At 39.3% G+C, this 26,079-nt stretch overlaps 1 protein-coding gene across 10 annotated transcripts in view; it reads right to left on the bottom strand.

The window, feature by feature from the left end:
* FRYL (FRY like transcription coactivator) overlaps positions 1-26,079 on the bottom strand; it is a 259,588-nt gene that overhangs the window by 27,826 nt on the left and 205,683 nt on the right. For 7 of the 10 annotated variants that reach the window (XM_045079730.1, XM_045079728.1, XM_045079729.1 and 4 more), the window contains 13 exons: positions 25,465-25,650; positions 23,451-23,655; positions 22,129-22,250; positions 20,902-21,092; positions 19,492-19,586; positions 17,809-18,422; positions 17,382-17,479; positions 13,151-13,321; positions 10,637-10,777; positions 7,556-7,753; positions 4,407-4,568; positions 4,203-4,277; positions 3,690-3,866 (listed from right to left, as the gene is read on the bottom strand). In XM_045079730.1, coding sequence (XP_044935665.1) covers positions 3,690-3,866; positions 4,203-4,277; positions 4,407-4,568; positions 7,556-7,753; positions 10,637-10,777; positions 13,151-13,321; positions 17,382-17,479; positions 17,809-18,422; positions 19,492-19,586; positions 20,902-21,092; positions 22,129-22,250; positions 23,451-23,655; positions 25,465-25,650 — 2,435 coding nt within the window. The remainder of the gene's footprint in view (positions 1-3,689; positions 3,867-4,202; positions 4,278-4,406; positions 4,569-7,555; positions 7,754-10,636; positions 10,778-13,150; positions 13,322-17,381; positions 17,480-17,808; positions 18,423-19,491; positions 19,587-20,901; positions 21,093-22,128; positions 22,251-23,450; positions 23,656-25,464; positions 25,651-26,079) is intronic. The other 3 variants (XM_045079723.1, XM_045079727.1, XM_045079726.1) reach the window with 1 other exon arrangement.

Consider the following 26,079-nt stretch of genomic DNA (forward strand, 5'->3'; position numbering starts at 1 on the left):
GAAAATTGGATTTGTCTTCCTTTTTACTTAAGAGGGATGGTCCAGAGTAGAGGTTTTCAAAAATTTTAATAAAGCAAAAGAATAATTCTTAAAAAAAATTTATTTATTCATTCATAAATAAAAATTTATTTATATTTATTATAAAATAAACATTTTATTTATTTATTTGAGAAAATATTTTATTTATTATAAACTTTATTATTTATTTATTATTAAATAAAATTTATCTATTTATCTATCTATTTATTTATTTATTAGAGAACTGTTCTCTCTCTCTCTCTCTCTCTCTCTGAGCAGAGAGACCAACTTGGGGCTTGATCCTAGGACCCTGGGATCATGACCCAAACCAAAGGCAGCCACTTAACAACTGAGCCACCCAGGCACCCCAGGAATACTTATTTCAAATGAGATTTAAAATGGAAGTCAACCATGCAAAACTGATGTACAAAACCCAAACTGCTCTGGTTGAAAACAGGTAGCCAGGAGCTCTGCCCATTTGGCCCTAGAATCTTTCTCTGTTTCTCAGGCTATCAGAGGCCCTAAAGGTCAAAGTTTGAAAAGCTATCTTCCTACAAGATATTTCAAATATCATTATGTAGTGGCATACAGCCCTCAATCTTTATTTGGTGAATTAATGAATACACATGAGTAGCTTTCCAGGTTGGGGGTGATTTAGAAGTTTAATGAACAGTCCCATTTGATTTGTAGCAAAGTGTTTCCTATTACCCTGTTTTAAGCAAGACTATATTTAGGTTTTTAAAAATCTTTTTTGATTTGCCTAATTTATAAGGCATAAATTAACACCACCCTCCCCAAATCACCGACTTGAAGAAAAAACTACATTAAATATCTTTAATCTAATTTGACTAAGGTTCTATTCAAATACTGTATTTTGGCAGGGGTGGGGGTGGGCACCTGCGCAGCTCATTTAGTTAAGGATCAGACTTTTGATTTCGGCTCAAGCTATGGTCTTAGGATTTTAAGATTAAGCCCTGCGTTGGGCTCCATGCTGGGTGTGGAGCCTGCTTAGGATTCTCTCTCTCTCTTGCTCTCTCTTTTCTCACCGCCCCCACTCTCCCTCCCTCCTGCTAAAGAAAAAAAAAAAGAAAAAAAAAGCCATATTTGTTACTACTGACACGTTAGGTTATGGGATCAACTTGGAAGCATTTATAGAGTTCTTAAAAAAAAAAGAGGCAAACAAAATAAATAACCTTACCATTACAAACATGTCAGGAGCCTGTCTGCCTTAGAAATTTTAAACTCTCAAATGAAAAAAGCAAATAACTACAAAAGATTTAGAAGCTGCTCATGATGCCCTTGAGATAGGGCTGCAGGCCTCTTCGGTCCGTCACACTTTCTTACCTGATTATTCAAGCCAGCCCTATTTCCTACAACATATTTTTCAAATTGGGGATGTGAAATCAATTTTAGAGGGTGATGGCCTGCCATTTTGGGGGAAAAAAAAAGGAAGAGAATAGGAAATGTCAGTGTGCATAAAAGAGTAAGGCTGCATATTCTTTTTTTTTAGTAATCTCTACGCCTCATGTGGGGCCCGAACTCATGACCCCAAGGTCAAGAGTCATACTGCACTGACTGAGCCAGCCAGATGCCCAAGGCTGCATATTCTTAAAACTTTAATTTAATTTAAACATTTTTAAAGATTATATTTATTTTATTTTAGAGACAGAGAGAGAGTGCACACTTGAGCAGGAGGAATGGCAGAGGGAGAGAGTCTGCAAGCAAACCCTGTGCTAAATGGGGAGCCCCACGCAGGGCTCCATCCCAGGCCCCACGCAATCATGACCTGAGCCCAAACCAAGAGTCAGAGGCTTCACCGACTGAGCCACCCAGGCGCCCTGAAACTTGAATTTTAAAGGTATGTGTATTTAGATACTTGGACATGATATAAAATGTATTAACTATGGATTATGGTTAAAAAAAAAAAAAAAAAGAACAACTTTAAAAGCCCTTTAAAAGCCCTTTAAAGCCACTGCCCTACGTGGTGTTGAATAATACTTGTTTTGAGACTCTGGTAACCCCGGGTCTGCGGGAACATGTCAGTGGTGAGCCATTATGGAAGCCTGTCCACTGCCAAGCTAGTGTAAAGGCATTTGGTTGGACCCAGGGCCACCGTGCGCATATCCTCCACGGAGCAGGGAAAGCTGAAGCATGGACCAGGCCCTCCCTACACGGTCTCCTCTCAGCAGCTAATGCTGTGGCATGGCACGGGCCATTAGGTTTCACTCCCCCTCACCTATCAGAGCCAAAGGAAAACATCCCTCCAAGAGGGTTAATGAATGCGTACGATTATGTGAGTGACTTTCAATTCCTTGGGGAAAGACATCTCAACTGACAATGGTGTGGCTACTAGATGACAAGCCATTAAGGCTTCTGGAATAGAGATATTTATAAAAATTTTAGAGTGCACATGATTTAAACCCATGTGCCATAGACATTTCAGGTTTAGGAGCTGGAAGTTTAGGGGACTGAGCTACAGAAATAGGTCCCTATATAGACCAACACAGTTGAGACAATCCTATTCTCTTCACCACAATGACTTTCCAGAAATTAGCTAATGTCCCAGCGTGGCCCAATCATACGATGGGAAATGTGCTAAAAACTTTAGGAGAGCAACTTCTCCACTTCCACTTCTTCAGCACAAGAGCATCTCTGAAGTGACCCTCACTTGCTTTGAACCCTGCTGCGTTGTGGACATAAGCATCTGGCAGAGACTTTCAGAGAGGGGCAGAGCCTCGCTGGCGGCAGAGACATAACCAGAGACCTCACTGAGCTGTATCCGAATAAACTCTACCTCTGGCCTCTCTCAGTTCTGTAAGCTAATAAATCCACCTTCTGACTTAGTTTCCATTTCGAAATCACCTACACTGACACACAACTGTCAACTTACTCTAGACTGACTCAGTGTAGAGGAGAAAGAAGCCCTCCGGTGCTAAACGAAATGGGTCATTTGGGGGAGCTGGCTACATCGTGAAGCAGAAAATGGTGAGGATTTCACAGGTAGAATGCTGGTCATATGCCACAGGAGAAAGTTCTAGAAAGCCGAAGCCTTTGTACTCACGTAAGTTCATTTAATTTAACTTAACTTAGTGTAAACGTCTGTACTTATACTTCAAAACGGTGTTTGATAAATTTTAATACTTTTTTTTAAAAATCATTTTGCTGCATCTTAACTTGTTTGGCTCACGTGGAACATTTAAGTCTAAGCATGCCCTAAATTAAAGACCTAATTTGGAAGAAACCCATTTTTCACTTTTTATTTTCTGGGGAAAAAATTAAAAATTAGATTTCCTCTTTCCTCTGTTGTTTCAGACTACTGTTACTGACTAATCAAACTAATCATGTTTGTTCCCAATTTAGATTTTTACCTTCTTCTTTTTTTAAAAAAAATTTATGGACATATATATATGTGTATATAGTTTCAAGTTTTATTTAAATTCCAGTTAGTTAACATATAGTGTAATATTAGTTTCAGGAGTAGAACTTAGTGATTCGTCACTTGCCTACAACGGCTGGTACTCATCGCAAGTGCCGTTAACACCCGTCACCCATTTAACTGGATTTGTACCTTCTTTACCTTAACTAGTAAAGATCCTATGGTCAAATCCTCAATTCTCATAAACTTGCAACTGTAAACTATAAATATGATAATGGAGAGCCCACATCCTTACCTCTGCATCTTCCAATTCAACATCTAAAAAGTCAAAATCCTTAAAAACGCCAAACTGCTGTTCACTGCTGTTATCTTCCGCGGCTACCTCTTCCTCCTGGATCATGTCTTCTGTTGTAGAAATTAGGCTGGTCTGCTGGTCACCGACTTCCAAATCCTCATTAGAAGAAAATACAACCTGAGCCCCGGCCAAAAACAAAAACAAAAACAAAAGCCACCTGTCAGCTTCGTCACTCTGTGTCTGAGGACTGGTGCCTGAGAAGCCACCACAGGTCTCCTCTGTCAATGAACTCCGAGCTGTAATCTGGTTTTCATGTTAACGTTTAACTGACTGAATACTTAATGACCATAACTGCCCAGTGCCACAGAGACCAGTAATCTCTCGTTCATTCTTAGTTAATACCATAAAGTAAGGGAAGCAAGAAGAGGCAAGCAAGGAGATGGAGGCATTTCCATTTCTTCACGGAACAACAGGATTTTTAAAACTCTTACGTGTGCAGTCATGGTTACTCACTGATGGATTCTTTGGAAGGCCAGATTCCGGACCACAGAGAGAAAGCACATTCATTAGCTTTTCTCTTGTTCTTCGCTAAGGGGAAAAAAAATTCAGAATGTTAGGATTACGGATCAAGGCAAATTCTCGAGCTTTCATACATATAACAAAATTGATTCTTCTATAAATTTTTGCTTTTGATGGTTTTTTTTTTTTTTAATGTACCTGTGATAACTGTGGCCTTTTCCAACTAACAGGAACCAAGGCATTAGAATTAGAACCAGAAGAAGTGGAGGAAGTACTCCTAGTAACAGCAATGACCTTCGGTTTCCCGTTTCTCCCAGCTGCGCTATGTTGGTCGCCATATTTATTTCCAATGATTGGTGTCTGCACAGAAACAAAAATGGTGGTGTCTGACTCAGATATTCTAACATGAAAGGATTAATACTGTATCTATAAGGACATTTATTTATTTATTTTTTTACAAACAACCCAAAACAACAAAAGGTGAAAGATTACTTAGCATGAAGTAGATGTTACAAAAATCAAAGGTAGTGATGTCTTTTTTTTAATTTATTTTTAAAAGTTTATTTAAGTCATCTCTATAGCCAACGTGGGGCTCAAACACAGCCCCAAGATCAGGAGTTGCACGCTTGTCTGAAAGAGCCAACCAGGGGCTGCCCATGATGTCTTCTTCTTTTTTTTTTTTTTTAAATCTGGAGACAGCGCTTTATTGAAAATGACTCTCTGAGAAGACTACAGAGAGCTTATTCCTATTTTAAATAGAGATCTGCTTTTTAAAAAAACCACCACCTCCTCATGTCTCCTCAGGGTTATAAAATACATCCTCTTTGAAACCTCAGAAAATATTAAGATGATTAAAAAAAAAAAAACACCCGTAATCTTATCACTTAGATTTAACGTCTATTAACATTTTGGTGTTTTTTCCGTTCATATTGCTGTATGTGCTTCAGTAATGTACTTCTGTCAATATTCAAGTTAAGTAACAACTCCAAAGAGGAAGATATCTATGTAGCTTCTTACTCCAAATCTGATATATAACATTTCCAAATTTGTATCAGTAAAAATTCTGTGATTATCCAAAACTCATTTATATTTATTCTGGCTTTGTGAAGTGTCTTGAATTTATATTTGAAAATAACATTCAAGCTCATCTGTGTATCAACCAAGTCCCTTTATGATGTGGTTCCTGCTTATCTCCCGGACGTCAACTGCTACCACACCCGCCTGAAGCTCACACTCCAGCACAACTAACTTGCTGCTGTTTTCCAAACACACCACATTCTCATGGACCTCCATTTTGGCACATGCTGCACCCTTTGTATGCAATATTCACCAACCAACCAAACCCGTGATCATCTTTTAATGGGGACGCCAGACTTCCAAGGAGGCCTTCCCTGATACCACACATCCGGGTAATTACATGTGGACATCTCCTTGCTGTTGGGGCCTTGTTTCCACTGCTGTCTTACGTGTGAGCCCTGTAGACCTTGAGTGATTCATCTCTGCTCCCCCACTATATCCCCTCTGCCTACGCAGAGCAGGTACTTGGGAATTCTCGAGGAAACAAATTGAAATGAGGCATATCAAGTGTTTTGAGAATTCTTACCACTGCTTTAGACAAGATAATTAGGAACAGGAAAGCCCGGTTTCTCTATCATGCCCTATGCTAGAATTCTGATATTAACTAAAAAATTAGCAACAAACATAGTTTCTTTCTATCTAAAAAAACATAATCCATAAGCCTGGGATAAATTCTAATACCAAGGCTAAATAGCAAAATAATTTTTTTAATCTATGTGATCCTGACTGATATAAAACCAATCAGATCTTCCTTTTTTTTTTTTTTTAAGATTTTATTTATCCATTTGACAGAGAGAGACACAGAGACACAGCAAAAGAGGGAACACAAGAAGAGGGAGTGGGAGAGGAAGAAACAGGCTCCCGCAGAACAGGGAGCCCAATGCAGGGCTTGATCCCAGGACCCAGGGACCATGAACCAAGTGGAAGGCAGACACTTAAAAACTGAGCCACCCAGGTGCCCCTGGATCTTTCTTTCTTTCTTTTTTTTAATCACTCTCAACTTCCTTACAATGCTTGTTCAGTAACGTCCTTCTTGAAAGTTCCTTCTTTGGCTTCTAAAAGATGATTTTCATGGCTCCAAAGCCAATAAGAATGGGTTCTGGTGCTGGGAAAAAAAATTAGGGGTTCCCAACCAGGGTCAAAATTTTTTATGTGAGATTTGTGTTAAATATGTGACATAATAAAGGGCCCAGGTTCCCTTCTGCACTGGGCCCTGCGTCACTCTTTAAAGTATTGGGCTTCTTGGGTCGTAGTTTATTTTAGTTCTGTTTTTCCTTTCACAGTTTTAACGGTCACTGAAGATCCTACATGATTACTTCCATCCAAGTTTTCTTCCAAAACTTCAGATCTTAAAATCTAATTGCCTACTAGGCAGCTTATGTGTCTTAGTGTCAGAGTTGGTTTAGCCAAGACTGACCTCATCACCCTCCTCCCATTCCGGCAAGATCTGTTCTCTGCCTTCTCACTCTCTCTGAATGGCACCAACACTCACCTTGCTGGCAAAGCGACTGTCCTGGATGCCTCTTCCTTACTTAGTACACCTCCTCTCTCCTTCCCAGGAAACCCCATGTAGGACTTCCTTAGGCTTTCTGAAACCCATCCCGACCCTCTTCATTTCCTTGGCAATTGCCTAGAGACATTCCAACATTATTTTTTAATTACTCTAACAGATTCCTGATTGACTTCCCTCTCCTCCCCTCTCGTCTATTTTTCCATTCTGTTGCCAGAGTGAATTTCCCAAAATGCAAATCCCACTATTTCCACTCCAGTTACAAATTTTTTTAACAGCTTCCACTGCTTCAAGATAAAACCATCTTGTTATGATGCTTGCAAGGTCCTTATGATCTCGCCCCTTCCTGTGCTTTCGGCTTCACCGTCCATCCTACTCTACACCTCCGTTCTCTACAGTCTGCTCCGAAATTTCCAGAACACCATGCTTTCTCACACGTACAAGGCTTTATTCATACATGCTGCTCTTTCTTGCATTAACCTTCCCTCCCCAAACTCCCCTATATGCCTGTCAAGGCTTACTTCGTGCTTCAACACGCAGATCAGGTTAGAGGTACATGCTGTATCTTCCTACAGTACTTCTGACTTCCAACCAAAGCACTTCTCACAATGTTTACTCACCCATTTCCCCAAGAGTTTGTAGGCCGCCCCTAATGACAGGGCTTTTCCCCACTACCACCCCATTTCCACAGCACTGTTGTTTCCTACTATTGCATGGGTGAATAAATGAACCAACGAACATTTCTAATAGAGCACCTTACCTCAGAGATATCAAAATGAAAATCTAAGGTTTTCCCAGGCAACTCCTTAGAGACATTATTAAAAATCTTGGTGAAGGAAATTTCAGGAGAACCTAGATCTCCTCCATAGGTCTTGGGTATATCATTGGGTACAACAAGACTTGCAGAGCGAGACACCACCAGTTTTAATATGTTAAGGGCTTCCTTCCAGTAAGGACTCTGGTTTAAAAAAATAATAGGCATATAAAAGTTACAAATACATATTTAACTATGAACAAAAATTAAGTGGACACTGTAAGCAATGAGAATACTGTTTTTACAAAAACTTTTTATAAATCATTCATTTTCACTTTAAGGTCCTTTAACAGAGGATCTGAGTTACAACAGGTAAGGAAATTATTTTCTATTGTCGGATTCATGAGACATCATATACATAATGCTACCAACTCAGAATACCTTGCACTTGTAAATATTAATTTAGAAAGTCTATGTAGTAATCTCACCATAGTGGTAAACAAAGGGGTTGTATATATATGAATTTTCGAGATGCATTAAGTTATGGCTTTAAGACTCCAAACTTAAAATATTTAAGGTCTTGGAGACACTTTTAATGCATATTTTCTTTTTCAGGCATAAAAATATTTTAATAAAACTAAAAAAATTTAGATTTTTCTTGACGGCCCAAGCCCAAATCTGAATGGTAGGATCGATATGATTTCTAATTTTGATTGGTCGTTACAGCTAAAGTGATGTTCTCAGGGGTTACTGAGTTGTATAGGGTGAGTTTTTCCCCTACATTTGTGGCTGTGTCGTCTTCTGATTGGCCACTAGGGAGATAAAAAGGCCCAGTTATTGGAGTTATTAAGGTCTTTGAGTTATTTTTCTGCTTTTAGTTTTGTGTATTTCTACCAACATAATTTAACAAACTATAGAAATGATCCCTGAAAGTATAGTCTTTCTACCAACATAATTTAAAAATGATTTACATGACCATAACAGATACTTGTAGAGAAGAAGAAGAAACAATTTCTTTTTCTTTTTCTCTCTCTTTTTTTTTTCTCCCCAGCAAGACTGTGCATGTGCAAGTGGGGGTGGGGACCCCTCTCCCCCACACCCAGAGAGAGAGAGAGAGAAGAGAGACTCTTGAGCAGGCTCCACACCCAGCAGAGTCCCACACGGGGCTTGCTCTCAGATTTGGACGCTTTACCAACTGAGCCACTCAGGCGCCCAAAGAAGAATCAATTTCTGATAAAGAATTTATAGTATTTTTTTTTTTTGCCATCTACTGAAAAGCATACACATTAAAAAACTGCTTTTTTTTTTTCTGACTTATGGTCACAAAATTACACCTCAACCTGTGCTCCACATACTGTCACAGTTGACCATTCTGAGGTGAAAATGTCACTAAAACAATAATCAACAGCAAGTGAAACGTCTTTGGCAGAACTGAGTCATCCAATTTCTCTAATAACATCTTACTATGAGAACGCCTAAAGCACAAAATATTTAATAATTATAAAAATGTCCACATAGATATTGTGACATTTTAAGCACGTATGTCACTGTAAAAACAAACAAACATGTAGTTTATATTTAACAAAGTTATGACATTTTTTTCTGACAGAAATAACTAGAAGCTCTGGATACTGTAAAAAGTTAAAACTTCGTCAGGGGTGTTTCTATAAATTATCCTGGCAGTTGTGCTTCAAATATAAAAAGATTATCAGGAGGAGTTCCATTCTGTGAAATATTTTATGTTTGAATAAAGCAGAAGTCACTAACTGTGATGGCCCATCAGCTAAATATGACTTGGGTTCACATAAAATTTAAGAAATTTGGGTCAACATTTCGAAATTAGGAGATTTTAGAGAAAAACCCACATTTCCAGCTTCTCTACAAAAGTTATGTGTTCTCGCCACACTGGATCTGTCCTCCAACATGGCAGCCATTAGGGAAAGCTAAGTTGTGCTGTTCCTTTTGGATGGGTAATATGCCATTCACTTAGTCAGAAATCTATGCCCTCTTATGATCTCTCGCTTGCCCAGTGGACAAGTGAACCTGTGGTTCTGAACATAAAAAAAATGCATCTACACTTTATAAATTAGTAGTTCAATGTGGTATGTGTCTCTGTGGGAGACCCAGCAAATATCTGATGAGTTAACTTCTCGACACCTTAAGAAGAAAAGAGAAATGTTCTTTAGAAAAAAACATGTAATTGTTATTCGGTTGTTATTTGGTGAAACATTATTCACTGAGAAAGAAGATAGAGAAGATAAACAGGGTCACAAAGAAATCTTATGCTTTTTGAATATTTGCATTCACTGACCGTCAGGGGAATATAAAAAGAATTTGGATTACCTAATAGAATAATGGAAACCAACACAGTTTTATTACTTTCAGATATGGGCTACAACAAAACTCATTGCTAGCCAAGTTATTTCCATTTTTAAGTTTTACTTTAGTGAATGCAATATAACTGGAGTAGAAACAAAATATTAATTTTTTTAGACTCTTAAGAGAGTTTTTCTCTTTGATAAGTTGTATCCACAATACTTATCTGCTCAGCAAGGCCCTTCTTAACAGGTAATTCAAAGGTGAAATTCAGCACAGACCAGATTGACTTGTCATCATTTACATGAAACCAAGTTTGATTTTCCACATTCTATATATCTGGGCTCCCTGTATCAGACACACAAAGCAAGTCTAAAACACAGACTCTATGAAGAGCTCTTCTGTTTCTGAAAGTAGCATTTGTTAACTATGTAGAACCTCGTGAGTAGCAGGAAAGCCCAAAAGAGTCACATGTGTCCTGTCCAGAGGTGACGAGAGCTGCCACCTGTGTACATTCTTTCCAGTCATTACTGAAATGTACATCCACAGATACAATGACTCAGCAAAATTAGGAGTCATGCCAACCCTACCATTCAGATTTTGCTTGTTGTCACTTACATTAAGAACATCTTTTCCATGTTGTAAATATTCCTGGAAACATGACTTCCGGACTAACCTACTTCTCTACTCTGGGACCTTTAAAGGGTTTTTTTATGATTATAAATGGTTTTGCAATGAATGATTCTATACATAAATGTTGTGTTCACTCACCTGTACGTATTTGCCAATAATCTTTATGATTTCCAGATTAAACTGCTTGACTGGGGCAGCAGAGAGGTCAATGTGACTCAAAAGACTATAGATGATCTGTAGTAACGACTGCTGCATGCTGGACAGTCCTTTTTCTAACAGCTAAAATAGTATTAAAAAGGATACTTTCATTAGGTTAAGGAAATTCAATATTTATATTTATGATGTTGAAAACATAATAGATTTAATCCATGATTTTATGGTTAGATGAGAAATACTTGTCCTTGGTTGAGAAAGGATCAATAATTCCTTTTCATTTTAACCTCAGTTTTTTTTTCATTTCCTTAACTAATTTAAGTTGACCACCATTTATTCTAGGTTAAGAAAAAAATCATTATACCACAATCACCAAAGAATACCTACCCCCAAACCATTCATACCAGGCACCTATCAGCTATGTGATCTTGGACAAGTTTCTTAACCTCTGATTAACCATGATTTTTTTTAATTATTAATTTTTAAATTAACATATATTATTAGCCCCAGGGGTACAGGTATGTGAATCACCAGGTTTACACACTTCACAGCACTCACCATAGCACACACCTTCCTCAATGTCCATAAGACTTTTAAAAAAATAATAATCATGTGATTCCTGGGTGGCTCAGGTGGTTAAGTGTCTGCCTTCGGCTCAGGTCATGAATTCAGGGTCTTGGGATCAAGCCCCATGTTGGGCTCCCTGCTCTGCTGGGGAGTCAGCTTCTCCTTCTACCTCTGCCCTTCACCACTCACCCCCGCTCATGCTCTCTCTCAAATAAATAAAATCTTAAAAAAGAAGAAATAGCAGTCATACTATCTAAACTTCATATTGTTTACGTAACTGGTTTCAGTACTGTTGTCAGTAATAATTTCCAAATTAATAATGATAATAAAACAAGGATAACTTACATTACTGAGGGTAACATCTGGGGCAAAGCATTCTCTCTACAGAGTGAAAACCAGTTACAAATGTGGTACACACAGGCTGTCCTGTCCCAGTTCCAGACTCCATGACCCCAGGATGGGAGAACTAGGGCTACCTTAGTGGTGAGCTTGATGGCGATACCAATGTGAAGCTGATCTAAGGAGCTTGACTTCAAAGCCAATGAAGGAACAGGCTGTAGAAGTTAGCCTTGGTTTTATGTTGGCTCTTGTCCTAAAGGCGTAGGTATAAGATAAACCTAGCTAGAGACTTGCATTTATTCAGGTTAAGAAGCTGCTACACAGATAGTTCCCATTGTCAGCTCTCTGTTTTGTTGTTTAAGAATTTTTCTTTTTAAAAAGTACTCTCTACACCCCCCAATGCGGGGCTTGAACTCACAGCCCTGAGATCAGGAGTTGCATGCTTCCTTGACTGAGCCAGCCCGGTGCCCCTGCCCCATCGTAATCTCTCCTAAATCTAAGGTTGATGGTAGCAAACCTATCAAAAGCAACACCTTTAAAATGCACACCAGTCCTACGGCATGCTATTAAAGTCAACATCCGTGACACAGCTAGGCTTAACGGTATTATGAGCAAATATTTAAAATGTTTACTGAGTTAGGAATAATTTCTTTTAAGCTGATACAGTGTTTTACATTTAATTTTTAGAGGTCAAGTTTTTTTGTTTTGTTTTGTTTTTTTTAAAGATTTTATTTGTTTATTTGACAGAGATCACAAGTAGGCAGAGAGGCAGGCAGAGAGAGAGGGGGAAGCAGGCTCCCCGCTGAGCAGAGAGCCTGATTTGGGACTCGATCCCAGGACCCTGAGATCATGACCTGAGCTGAAGGCAGAGGCTTAACCCACTGAGCCACCCAGGCACCCTAGAGATCAAGTTTTAAAAAGGAAGGTATCACTTTATTATAAGTGGGCAAGCATTTTTAGTAACTAGGACTCTTTGAGATTCTTTGTGGATATCTAACAATAATTTACTTTTTTAGGTATGAAGTTAGTTCCTCAACAAATAAATATTTACTTTCTATGTTGTTGTAGGGCTAGTGTTTTTATAATTCCATCTTTAGCCACCCAAATCATATTTTAGAACAGAAAGCAAAAGTATCATTAAAATAAGAACTTAGCCAGGAGAAAAAGCCTTTGCATGCTGTATTATTCTAGAATGGGATTTCAAAGTCAAGAACTAATTTTTTTAGAAGCAAAAATTATAACCATTCTCTGGGATCAAGACCACTGAAAACCCATTTTTAATTTGAAATAAAGGTGAAATGTACATTTTTTTGAGTTTTATGTCACCTAAGGACAGTGAGTGAGAAAATACACACTGAAAATGAAAAAAAAAAAAAACAAAACCCTTATACTTGGCAGTACACTTTATACTTTCTTTCTACTTGAAAAGGAACTACCAGTATTTTCCTTTTAAAAAGGTTGTTATCTATATTCACTTTCAAAGACAATTTCAAGATTCGTTAGTATCAGTACTGCTTCTAGAACTAAGTCTACTTGAAAATTTTCCCACAGAAGAGTTAAAAAGGACTTTTTTTTTCCTTTTGGTAAATTTACCTCTGCAAGGTAAGTCACAAGATTGAACGTAGTATCTGAGAAGGAGTCATGCAGATATCTACATACGACATTGATCCAGTTGGAACAGTCCCTAGAATAGGTGTGCGCACTGTACAAGCTCATCATGTGAGCGAGGTTGACAAGCGCTGGGCATTTTTCTTCTGCACACACCTAAAAAAACAAAGGAAAAAATTTCACTCACTTAAAAGAAAGCCAATTCAAAGTTCAAACTTTATTTTATACTAAACGTGTTTATTCAATAATTTAGAGGTAGATGTTGAAGCTTTAGTACATTTTATTTTAATACAGTAGAAAAGAGAGAAAAATAGCAAGAGGCATTCTTGAGAGAGTAACTTAATGGGTAATATGGAAAGATGATTATGATGTCGAGAAACTCCCATGGGGGTTAAATAGTAGGACTTCTGTTTTCGTCAGTCTGATGCTTTGTAAAGCAGCCTCTGGCAAAACCCATACATGGTTTTGGAAATGGTACATATCATTAGCAGCTGTCTTGTAAAGAGTTTTGTTTTGTAAAATCCTTACGTGGTTGGTTCAGCGTACATTAACGCAACAGGCAGGCTCCACGGGGTTCAGAGACACTGAGCCAGAGCAGGAACGCTTTTGTGTCAAGCTCTCCTGCTTCTCTGAGTAGGACAGTCAACTGCAGAGGCACTCACATGCGTGACCTATTCAAAGGACTTCCTGGGGCTCTGATAAAACCCTGAGTTCTGCCTCTCCAGGCCATCCTGCAGGATCCCGTGCATGAGAACCTGCAGGACGGAGTCCAGATTCGCTCTTCTGGAAACCTCCACAAACTCTTAAGGTCTTTGGCCAGTAAGTTAAGGCCATTTCAAAATGTGCGGACTTCCTAGAGTTTGTCTGATCCAGTATTACAGAACCTCAATCAAGTACCCTTGACCCCTGAACAATGGCGGGGCAGAGGGGGTGCGGGTCCACTTATATGCAGATTCTTTTTGATAAATACAGGATAGGACTGTACAGGTATTTTCTCTTATGAATTTTGTAGTAACATTTGCTGTGCTCTAGTTTACTTTATTGTAAGAATATAGTATATGATACAGGTAGTATACAAAATAAGTGTTAAATGACCTGTTTACATTATCAGTAGGGTTTACAGTCAACAGGACATTAGCAATTACTTTTGGGGAGAGTAAAAAGTCTTTTGCAATTTTCAGCAGTGCAGGGGGTTGGTGCCCCAACCACTGTGTTGTTCAAGGTCAACTGCAGAATATTACCTTTTAAAATATATGTACTTTTCAACTTTCAGATGAACGTAACTATTACTCAGACTCATCATGTGGATGTTATCACTGGATAGGCCTGAAACAGGAAGGCATGAGAGACTGTGGACTCCTAGCAGTATCTTAGAAGTTATTTTATAAGATTGTTAAAAGAAGCTAGTTTCATGCATTACCCTTTTACCCATAAGACAGACGGGGTAGGCAGAAAAAAAAAATTTGTATTTCAAAATCCAATAATCATACTATTTTTAAAAATCACATAATTTTAAAATTTTACAACTTATTATCTTTTAAAGAATCATCTTACTATTTTAAAGTAAGTTCTTTAAAATATTAAAGCACTCTTTTCTGAAAAATAAATCATTCTTAAAGAACTCTTCTGTCCTTAAAAAATATTTTTTTTAAAGCATGATTTTTTAAAAAACCCTGTTGTTGAAGAGGAAGAAATTGTTAGGAATAGATGCTGTGTAATTGTAAAGACAACGGCTTAGATTTAATTTTGGAATTTTTGAATGACTGGGTTAAAGTATGACCCCAAAAGAGTATGTCTTATAAGCAAACATTTTTAGCATACTATTTTTACTATAATGAATAGCTTAAAAGGACAATATTTGTCCTAAGTGTTGCCTCACTTTGAAGTTCTGTGCTCTCCACGGGCACAAACAGAACCAGGGATATTTGCATAATGAGGAAGCACATAATGGCAGAAAATGATTTTCAACAGTTTTAAGTGAGAGGATAATTAAGGAATCAATTTAATTCATATCCTGCAGGTTGCTGAAAGCAGACAGAGGGGCTCTTTGTGTCCCACTCAACAGGAAGAAAACAGACTTAAAAACAATTTATGACTCATAGAAAGCTGTGTTTGGTTTCTTAAAAACAGAAAGGTATCTGGGAGTTTCCCGTGCTTCCACAGCCTTTGGGTCAGCCCAGACTGGGCTGCTGGCTTGGGCCAGCATTCGGAAGGAGGGTCTCCAACAGCATCCCCTGCCATTCTAAATGCTCCTACTTCCCTCATTAAAGGACTGGTGCTTTTTATGTTTTGAAATCCCAAATCTTTCTTATCTCTCACCAAAAAAAAAAAAAAAAAAAAAGAACTTGTTTACGACATTCTTTTAATGACAGGTCATTAGAATATTAAAGTAAACAATATTTTAATTATTTTGTATCACTTTCAGACCTCATTAATGCAAATACATGTTGTTGGGCTTTATTAGGCAATCATTTTCAAAATTAAGATACGTTTCCACTAACTACAGTAATGGCTCTTCTACTTATTTATTTATTTATCAAAAGGATCTTTATTTATTTATTTATTTAACAGAGATCACAAGCAGGCAGAGAGAGGGGGGTGGGGGAAGCAGGCTCCCTGCTGAGCAGAGAGCCAGGTGTGGGGCTAGATCCCAGGACCCTGGTATCATGACCTGAGCCAAAGACAGAGGCTTGAACCCACTGAGCCACCCAGGCACCCCAATGGCTCTTCTTTTTAAATGCATGCTTTTCAAACAGTTATGTTAAAGATCTCTCCATATCTAATTTATTAATTTAGCAATTTAATCAGAGAGGGATTCAACAGCATACTTTATTAAATATTACCTTGTCATTTATTAACGAGTATCTCTCAAATTAACAAAAAGGATTCTGTGTGTGTGGCTGTTAACGGGATTCATGGGGCCAGGGCAGCTCAGAAATGACTTTGCACTTGCCCGTGCTAGGATCTGGGCCCTGGAGAGGCCGGGTGCTCTCTTTGGCTTTCTGCATGCTTGCCTTTTCCATCTACTGTTGTGCTACTATTTAAAGATTTGCTTATATAAAAAAGCTCGTTCAGAGAATTTCACTTGCTTATTCCCTTTTGTTGCAAATTTCTCTGATTTTTCTCCCCCGGCTTAAGCTAGGTTATCTTCTTTCTGCTTTTATTCACTTATCTCCCCCACCTCAGCTGATTTCCTATTGTACATACAAGCTTGTAAATTTAGAGAATGCCTTCTCATGACTGTTTATATTTTCAGTCTGTAAAGCCCTTCTTCCAAGACTCAATAATTGACAGAAAAAAAAAAGGAAGAAGAAAGAAAATTAAGAATTAAGTTTAAGCAGACGGCAAGGTTCTTTATTGTTCTTGAAATTATTAAAAAGTTCATAAAAGTCCTACTCTTCTTTAAAATTATGATTAAGAGCTCTAACACTTTCAAACAAATGGTAACGGATGATTTAAAAATCGGTACGTTCCTGTTTCAGAAACCTTCGAAGGAAAGAAAATAAGGAACAGAATGAAGCCAACAAAGAGAGGTGAAGAGAATGTTAAAAGGAAAAGGGCAAAAGTAAGGGGAGAGAGAACTTTTGGAGTCACAGAGTGTATTATTCCCTCTTCTTCTCAGGGCCTTTGCACATGCAATTTCTCCTGCCTAGAAACCTAACATCACCCTGCTCCTTGTTTCTCATCCAGGGATCTTATTTTGATTTATCCTATTCAGCCTTCATTGTCTAGGCAGACTTTTGCTCTCTGTGCCCCTGGAGACCTGTCCTTTCATTGCACACTTATCAGACTCTAGGGGACTGTCTACTTACTTGCTTGCACCCCTACTCTAAGACCCACAGGGGCAAGTATTCTGTCTCCTTTGATTATCACTGCATTTCTGGCACCCAACCCAGTGCTCAGCAAGTATCTGGTAAAACAAATGAATGAACTGGAGACTGACAGAGAGGTAGAAGATAAAGTAGGGAAATGGAGCGGATAAAGACTCGACTCAGAGGAGCAATACGCTAAACAAATAATTTTATTCACTGTGATTTGAAGAGTGGTAGCTTACATCAGTACTGTAAAAGCCTTGAGATGCATGAAAAGAATAAAAATTTAGACGTGAAATTCACAGAGGAAGTGACAGTAGAAAGACTTAAGAGATTCCCCCCTTTAAGATAAACTCCAGAAAAATTTCCCTTTAGCGTTATCTGTCAGCATAACATTTGCTTACCTTTGCTATTCGACTAGCTGTTTCTTTGCAAAACTGAGTTGGGCTGTCAAAATGCTGGATTAAGTGAGGCAATAAGCAAAGGATGTTAAGAGGAAAGCCTATCAAAAAAAAAAAAAGCAAACAATAACCAATTTTATTGCACATCACTTTAAAAACCAAAGGTATTTTCTTCATGGTTCACGGAAACCATTTTCTTTTTTTCTTTTTATTTCTTGAAACACCTGACCTTCTACAATCTTTTTTTTTTTTTTTTTTTTTTTTGCTTTTACCAAGGAACTGAAGCTATCTCATGTACTCAAACAAACAAGCAAACAAATCAACCCGTGACTCTGTGTGGAAAAGTGGAAATTAGTAGACTTCAAAACACATTAGTCTACACTTCACTCCATTCAAAAGCAGAGAGCTGGTGCAATTCTATTAACATCACCTGACAGCTGGGAAGGATCCACCAGCGTGAGTTTGGAGACAGCGATGAGTTTACTGAGGAGGTTCACGGTCATCTCTTGTGTAGAGACTGAGGTAAAACCCTTAAGGAAGAGCTGCTGAAGGCCTGGAAAGTTATTCCATTTCAATTTGCTTTGTACATTTTCGATCTTCTCTCGACTCTCCGATTTATCCAAAGGCAAGTGGATAAGCAGTTTGTTCAGAAGCCTGAGTGCTAGGAGGTACTCGTACTCATAATCAGATTCTAGTAATGATGCTGCTATCCAAAATATGGTGGCCATCAAGTTGGTAGGCTCAGTAGTGGACTGCACGTCATACATTCCCTTCTCTCTCAGAGAGGAGAGGCTTCTAGTCCTTGCTAAACTATTGCTATGGTTTATTCGTCCATCCATTATATCCAGTGTGTTACTCCGCCGTCGGTCACCTCTTCGGTCACCGATGAAACTTAGTCTCAGAGAGTTACTTCTTGCATTGCTGTTGTATCCCAAGTAACTGCTACTATTAATGGGGCTTGTGCTTAGATTGAGCTGTCCAGTGCTTTTCCTGTTAGCTGCATACTTGTTTCCCAGTATAGGGTCATGGTATGAGGTTCTGGACCAAAAAATAAAAAGAAAGAAAAGATAAATGCCATGTACCATCACTTGTTGTGCTAGCTCAATTTTACTCTTGAAAACACTGAAAAAGGACTGTTAATCAGGAAAAATTATGTTAGAGTGTATCTGACTTGGCTTATTCAAATTTCGGTTCTTTCCTCCATATGAAAGCGAAATGTACAACAGTATCTTTCCTGCTGTGGCTAACTGTGTCCCGTGAGCTGGATGACATTTGATTTGAAGTAAAAATTCTGCCACAATAATCACTGGCAACTTTCCGCTCTAGGATTTAGTCCAAAGCAGACCTCCTTTGTCTTATCCCCAGACCGGATGGTTCCCATGTCCTCATTTCTGTCTATGCGCACTCTTTCCCCCCAAAAATCAAGCTCAAAAATTTATTTTTGATCTTTCCTTTTCCCTCACGTCCAATTATCATTGATTTCATAAAAATAATGAGAGAATGCTGCTTATAGGTGCCAGCAGCATGCAAAGCGCTAGGGATACTGAAGTCTGTTGGGAGACGGGGAGATGTAAACATTTATAGCTTGTTAATTACTGTTATCAAACTCTGAAGAAAACCCCACGGGAACCCCCAAAATGGAATAATTCACACCACCCTCGGGGAGTCCGAAATGCTTGGCTAGGTGGTGAGATGGGTCTTGAATGATAAGCCAATTTGGATTTGCGAGGAAGAGAAAGTGGGAGAGGAACATTCTGCGGCTGCTGTGAGCCGGGAGGGGGCTGGCCCGCTGTGTGCGACGCAGTGGGATGCAGTGGGCAGTGGGACGCTGGGTGTGGCAGGAACAGAGCTGGGCGGTGATGCTGATGTCCCGTCGTGCAGCAGAAAGATCTCTGACCAGGGCCTCAGAAGAACACCCTGCCACTTACAGCTCTGTAAGACTTTGCACACAGCCTCCCTGTCGGAGGCTCTCATTCCCACTGGTAATATATCTGAGTTGTTTGGTATTATTCTCACCACCAATATAATAATAATATAATGTCATAGTTATGCACTTATTTAGCTATTGGAGTTCTAACTACAAATCTACAGTTTGTCTGGCTTAAATTCTTACTGAGAAAGGGCAGAAAGAAGATCATAATGCTTCATGGTTTCAGCCAAAGTATCAATTGCAGATTCCAATGTAAGAAGCAGCTCAATCACAAATCCCTAGGGGGCAAAAAAAGGGGCAGATTTTCATTAATTATGCTCTGGAAGAAAAAAATATCCTAACGGACTTCCCGATGAGATTTAAAATTAGAACGAACTCAACACCAATATTACAAAAAGATTAAACTCTTGAGCAACATGATCTTGCTAACTGATGAAAACTCATCAAACTAATGGTTATAATGGCACAATTCACCCAAAATTTCTCAGGCCAAAAATCGGAGTCACTTTTGTTTCTTTGTCTCACATCTAAATTGAACCTATCAGCAAGTCATGAAAATATTACTTATAAAATATATCCGAAATCCAAACCCCTCTCTACACCTCCATAGCTTCCCTTAATCTAAACTGCCCGCCCCCTTCAGTGTGGACTTTTACAGTAAGCACCTTAGCTGAGTCCTACTGCCCTCCTAAGAACTCTCTACCTGGTCTCTGAAGTTTTCTAAATAGCAAATTATATCCATGACTTTCCTCTCAAAGCCTAGAAGCATTGTTTGTCATCAACTCAAACTAAAAGCCCACCTCACACCAGAGTCTACTAGACCTCACACAGTCTGGACCTGCCCATGTCAACTCCTGACACTAGACTACCCCATCCAATATGCTAGCCATACTGGTTTGCTTCATGTTCTTCAAAGAAAGGCCTACTGCTTCTGCCTCAGGGCCTTTGCACTTGTTAGTCCTATTTCTCAGGCTTCACTTTTTACATATGTGTTTAAAACTCACCTTCTCAGATGATCATATATACAAACAACTCCCTCTTCCCTGCCACTCTTTAACCTGTTACTCTACCTTATTGTTTTCAAAGCATTAATTACTAAATGAAATCGTGTTACATATTCTTGGTGGATTAGAGGCTTATTTTCCCAGTAGAATGTGAGCTCTAGAATGCCAGGAACTTTCCCTTGTTCACTACTGTATCCCCAGTATCTAGAACAGTGTAAATAAAATCTCTACTCTATGTAGGCGTAAGTTCTCAATTGCATTATTTCACTTAATTTATCTTAAAAACTCAGCACGCTCCATTTAAATTTAATTTCCCATCTCTTTTACCTTGTGGTCATCCCAAAATAATATCCAAATGTGCGTGTGTGCGTGTGTAAATGTAAAGCTTTCTCTAACAGGCACTAGATATTTGATTCAGTTAGTATGTTACTAAATATCATTTACAAAACTCTGTTTCATAATTCTTTGCCTGCTTGTGAGCATCTGACACAAATTCTCCATAACCGTCAGACCTGCTATGCTCTGTACTCGGCAACTGAGACCTTGACAGTGAGTAGCTCAATGGCGTGGAAAGAATTTAAAGCAATACCTGTGCATCTTCTCCTGGGTCCCCTACAGTTTCTACGAGTCTGGAGAGAACATCAGAAAGTGTAGTTGCAGAAAGAGGCTGCTTTAGGGCCCTGAAAATCTGGAAGGATCTCCCGGCATAGTGTCGAGAAGAACAAGAAAGTGCTGTTTGCAGAGCAACTTCACTAAGGTGATGTTCCAAGTGCATTCCTTCTGCGGAGACAAAGGGTACCAGTGAGTGCTTCCCGCTGCTTGGAAGGCAGGGTTATCACCAGACGTGGACCATTCTAAACCCAGCGCCCAGCACACCGCCTGGCAAACTGGGCAGGCACTCAGACTTTAGAAGTCAGTGCCTTGTCTTTGTACTACACTCATGTGCATTTTAGAGGACTCTCCGCTCCCATCTCCAGGGCAGTGTTCTTGGAGAACAGGGTTTCTCAACCTCAGCGCTGCTGCCGTTTTGACTGCACAAGCCTTGGTTGTGCGGCATACTTGTGTGGCAGTGGTTTAGCCTCTGCCCAGCTGGACATCAAGAGTGACCGGTGGTCCCTCGTCCCCCCCCCCATTGTGACAAAAATGGCTCCGGACATTGCCAGATGTCCGAGGGTCAACAATCACTCCTAGTTGAGAACCAGTGCTTTAAACAGATACATTTTTACTCTGATTTTCAAATGTCAAGTTTAGATCATAGAAGACTGTTACAGATTAAAACAGAATTTGAGTTTGTCACCTCCGCCTATGCTCCCGTCACGTAACTGTTTCCTAATATGTCACCGCACTGTAACTTTGTCATTACATATGAAAAGAACCACCCCAGAATGTCACAAGTGACTTTCTTATTTTTTAAGGAGTGATTAAGTTTTTCTCAAACCAAAACAAATCTGTTATCACAAATGAGTTAAAAAAAAAAAAAAGAGTTCAAAAAGATGTCTAGGGGCGCCTGGGTGGCTCAGTCGGTTAAGCATCTGCCTTCTGCTCTGGTCATGATCCCAGGGTCCTGGGATCGAGTCTCGGGCACCAGCCCCACCCCTGCCTCTGCCTTCCCTCTGCCCATGCTCCCTCTCTCTCAAATAAATGAAATCTTAAGAAAAAAAAAAGAGGAAGAAGAAGAAAGAAAAACCCATCTAAAACTTTTTAATGCAGACATGTCCACTGTCAACTCTTTGCTAAGCAGTATCAGAAATTTTCATATCACATTAAAATATCTCATTGAAAGTCAGCATCATCTGAAATATTTAATAGAAGATACCTGAACTTGACTGCTTAAAAACAGAAACCACATGTTTCAAAAATGTAGTTAACTGCTCAGCACTCTTTATGCTAGGATTCTTGGCAGAAACATCCTCATGGTTCCAAAGGGGCCCTCTTTTTCTGAAAACAGAAAACAGACATAATTCCCTTGGTTTTAAACTGGCATTAACAGTGTCACTCCTAGTCACCTAAAGTGTGCCTTTGCCACGAGAAAGGACACCAGCGGAATAAATCAAATAGCATGCACACAGTCCACTATTATTTATGTACTTGAATGTGTAATGGCTCTCTCAAGTAGAGGAAGATCCGGGTTACAAGAAATTTCAGCCTCTGTCATTATAGTTAAATTCTCCCGGAGAGGGTAGGAAAAGATGACGAATTCTGCCAAGGGAGAAGAGTACTGGTTACTGTTTCTGTGTTACAGGTCACAACATAATTTGGAGAGGCTACAGTGTATTTAGATTGTAATGCAAAGAAAATAATTTACTAGCTAAAAATATAGGGAATGTTTACGATGGAACGATTTCCTGTTGATTCTTTAAAATATCTGCATTCTCAAGGCTGCGCCTTGATTAGTAAGGGTTAAACTCCTCATTACCTCAGGCCCAGAGGGCCCTGAAAACCTTAGGAGGTCACTAGCCACTAGTTTCCAAAACCTTTAATTTATCCTGTTCATTGCCTTGAGACGGAGTGTTCTCAACGTATTTAATTGTGCTTCCCACCCCCTTCCCATCCAGCTCAAGGATTTTCAATAATTTCCGTTTTCTGGAAAGATGAGAGATCTGTAGCCTGTGGCCTAGGCCTCATGGCGCTCCAGTCTGAATTCTCCAGTGCCTACAGAGTTTTCTCGTCTACAAACATCTCCCTCAGCATTACAGTCAGACTGGCTTACTCACCATTTCCAAACACATTTTATTTCTCATGCTCCTGGTGATTTTTCTCTTGCTGTGGAACACCAACCCCCTTGTCCCCATCTCGGTGTCTTCCCTACTTATGGTGTCTTGTAAAGAGTAGGCCGTAAGTAAAAATCTGATGACTGCCAATGTAGCTAATGGAAGTGGAATATGTATTCTGATAATACGGCCTCCTCTTTGGCCACTTGGTACCCAGACTCGATTAAGGCCCTCCTCAGGGGGAACTATGTGAACACAAAAGACGTCTTTGGAGGCATCAACTTTTCCAAGTGTCACACAGTATAGACCTGTGTATTCCAAACCAGTGGCCCGCCAGCAGTGAAAAACAGGGCTCCCCATAGCTGACAAATTTCAAGAACGACTTAACGCAGCCCAGTTGCTGGAATGGCGAGAGCTGTGACGTTACCTTGAGGTAATGAATTCCATGAGGGTTTTGACTTTTCCATCCTGCTCTACTGAGATGTCAACCTCATTGAGGATAGTGGTGTGCAGATGGGAAATGGCAGCGCTGTTATTTCCTAGGCTGATACTAGAAGAGGTAGAACTTGAGCTAAGCCCTGAGTCAGTCATGGGGGAGGGCTGGTAATCAGGTATAAAGTCACTAACGCCCGCTGCAAGAGAAAAGATGGCGTGAATACCAGACAGGAAAGGATCTCACACACTATCTACAGTTAAATCCTCCTTCCTCACAGGTTATACGAGACCCACGTGGGAATCTTGGCACCTGTTGGTGCAAATCAACACTCCTCCCGTGCGAACCTCATCAGCACTAAATTCTAGCGCATGAGTCTGGGAGCCAACATTGTTTTCCATAGCCTCCTATTAAAACTTAACTATCTGGACTGGGGTGCCTGGGTGGCTCTGTGGGTTAAAGCCTCTGCCTTTGAATCAGATCATGATCCCGGGGTCCTGGGATCGATCCCCTCATCGGACTGTCTGCTTGGCGGGAGCTTGCTTCTTCCTCTCTCTCTGCCTGCCTCTCTGCCTACTTGTGATCTCTCTCTCTCTCTCTCTCTCTCTCTCTCTCTGTGTGTGTCAAATAAATAAATAAAATCTTAAAAAACAAAACCAAAACTTAACTATCTGAATTTACTGTGAAGTCCTCTACTGCCATCTGCTGGGGGAAGCTGAAAGCGGCACTTTCCTAATGTTCTGGCACATCTCAACATGCGTTGAGCGCAGCGTTTCTTAGTGAACTGATTTTTCTTAGGGAAAGGACTTGACACTTCCCGCTTCATTTTACTTGAAGAAATATAATTTTCAAAACTTTGTAATATTTATATTATGTCAATTATTAAATTCTTTTACAGGCCATTACTAATGCTGATTTTCACAAGATGGCAAAAGGAGTCTTAAAAACAAAAAACAAAAACCAACTATGGAATTTTCAATAAAGATGCTTCAACATAAAAGAGTTACGTGTAAGCTTTATTCTATTGATCTTCTAATCACATTTTAAAAGGTGAAATACTTCCTAATTGTTTCCTTACTAACTACACAGTTTTAAGTAAATAATAGGGTTTTAACAAAGTACTTTAACCCTGTATCTGACATTATAGGACTAGTGAAAAAAGGTATTTTTATTTCACTTTTTAAAAACACTTTCTAGATCATCTATTATTAACTTGATGATACAGACAAATGTAGTAAGTTAGGGCTATCAGGAGAGAAGAAAATATAAATTGCAAAGTAAAGAAATTCATACCAGCAATGAAATAACTTTTATATGAAAGTCAATAATTTGGACCTCATTATTCAAAATGTATAACTTGGAATTTACTTGACTTAAAAACGCATAACATTTTAAATACAGTAAATATAGGGGCACCTGGGTGGCTCAGTCAGTTAAGTGTCCTTGACTCTTGGCTTCAGCTCAACTCATGATCTCAGGGTCATGAGATTGAGCCCCGCAACTGGGCTCCGTGCTCACCAGGGAGTCTGCTTGAGATTCTCTTTCCCCTTCCCTCTGCCCCCACTCACATGTGCTCTCTCACTCTCAAATAAATAAATCTTTTAAAAAATACATACATACGTATAGTAAATATAATCAAGTTAATAAAAAACATTATATGTCTTCCTCTGTCCATTTTTCAGATCTTGAGAGTACAAGGAATCTAATACAGGTTCAATGTCTTCTCCATAACTGTGCTCAATCAGCTAAGCTCTTTCACTGATCTTCAACTTGTATGCTGAGAACTTAAAATTTGTACGACAAAGACCTTTAAAAGGCAAAATATTCAAACACTCCATGCTTATTTCTTTTACGAGTGAATAAATAATGTAAAAGGTCCTTAAACTAATAAAACTACACTTAAAAAAATGTACTTCAACTTTGATTTCATTGACTTTCTCCACCGCAGACTTCAAATTAATGAAGCACGCTTCCACTGTCAGTCAAACTGGGCATTCGGAGCAAATACCTGTGAAAGTGTAATCGGAGTGTGCGATCTGTTTGACTGTAAGCACCCTGGGCTCATTAAATTCCTTGTTCCTGAGAAGGACAGAAGCAACAGTGCGGATGTTACTGTTGGATCCCATTACTATTAGTAAGTGCAGAAGCAGGCGTTTACAATGCTCATACACCTCAGGGTGGCAGTGGTCAAACCCTAGAAAGGACAGGAGAAAATAATCATCAATAAAGAGAAATAATGACTACTCTTGCTTCCAAACACATATTTTAAAGAAAAGCGGACATTACAGAACATGTTTTGCAGAAGACGATGTAGAAGACACAAAAATAGTTATTGGTCTGGAATTTTTATTATTGTCTTAGAGCAGCAGAGAGAATCAAGACAAGTTTTCAATGCATTTCTGACTAAAATTTAGCAATCTATTAGGGATTATTATTGCTCTGAGGGTGCCTGGGTAGCTCATTTGGCTGAATGTCCAACTTTTAATTTCGGCTCAGGTCATGGTCTTAGGGTTGTGAGATCGAGTCCCACATGAGGCTCTACGCTGGGCGTGGAGCCTGACTGGGATTCTCTCTTCCTCCCTCTCCCTTTGCCCTTCTCCAACCCCCCTTCTGTTCTTCTCTT

This window comes from Mustela putorius, unplaced genomic scaffold (assembly GCF_011764305.1).
Source record: "Mustela putorius furo isolate JIRA1106 unplaced genomic scaffold, ASM1176430v1.1 tig00000430_pilon_pilon_pilon, whole genome shotgun sequence".
Lineage (NCBI taxonomy): Eukaryota > Metazoa > Chordata > Mammalia > Carnivora > Mustelidae > Mustela > Mustela putorius.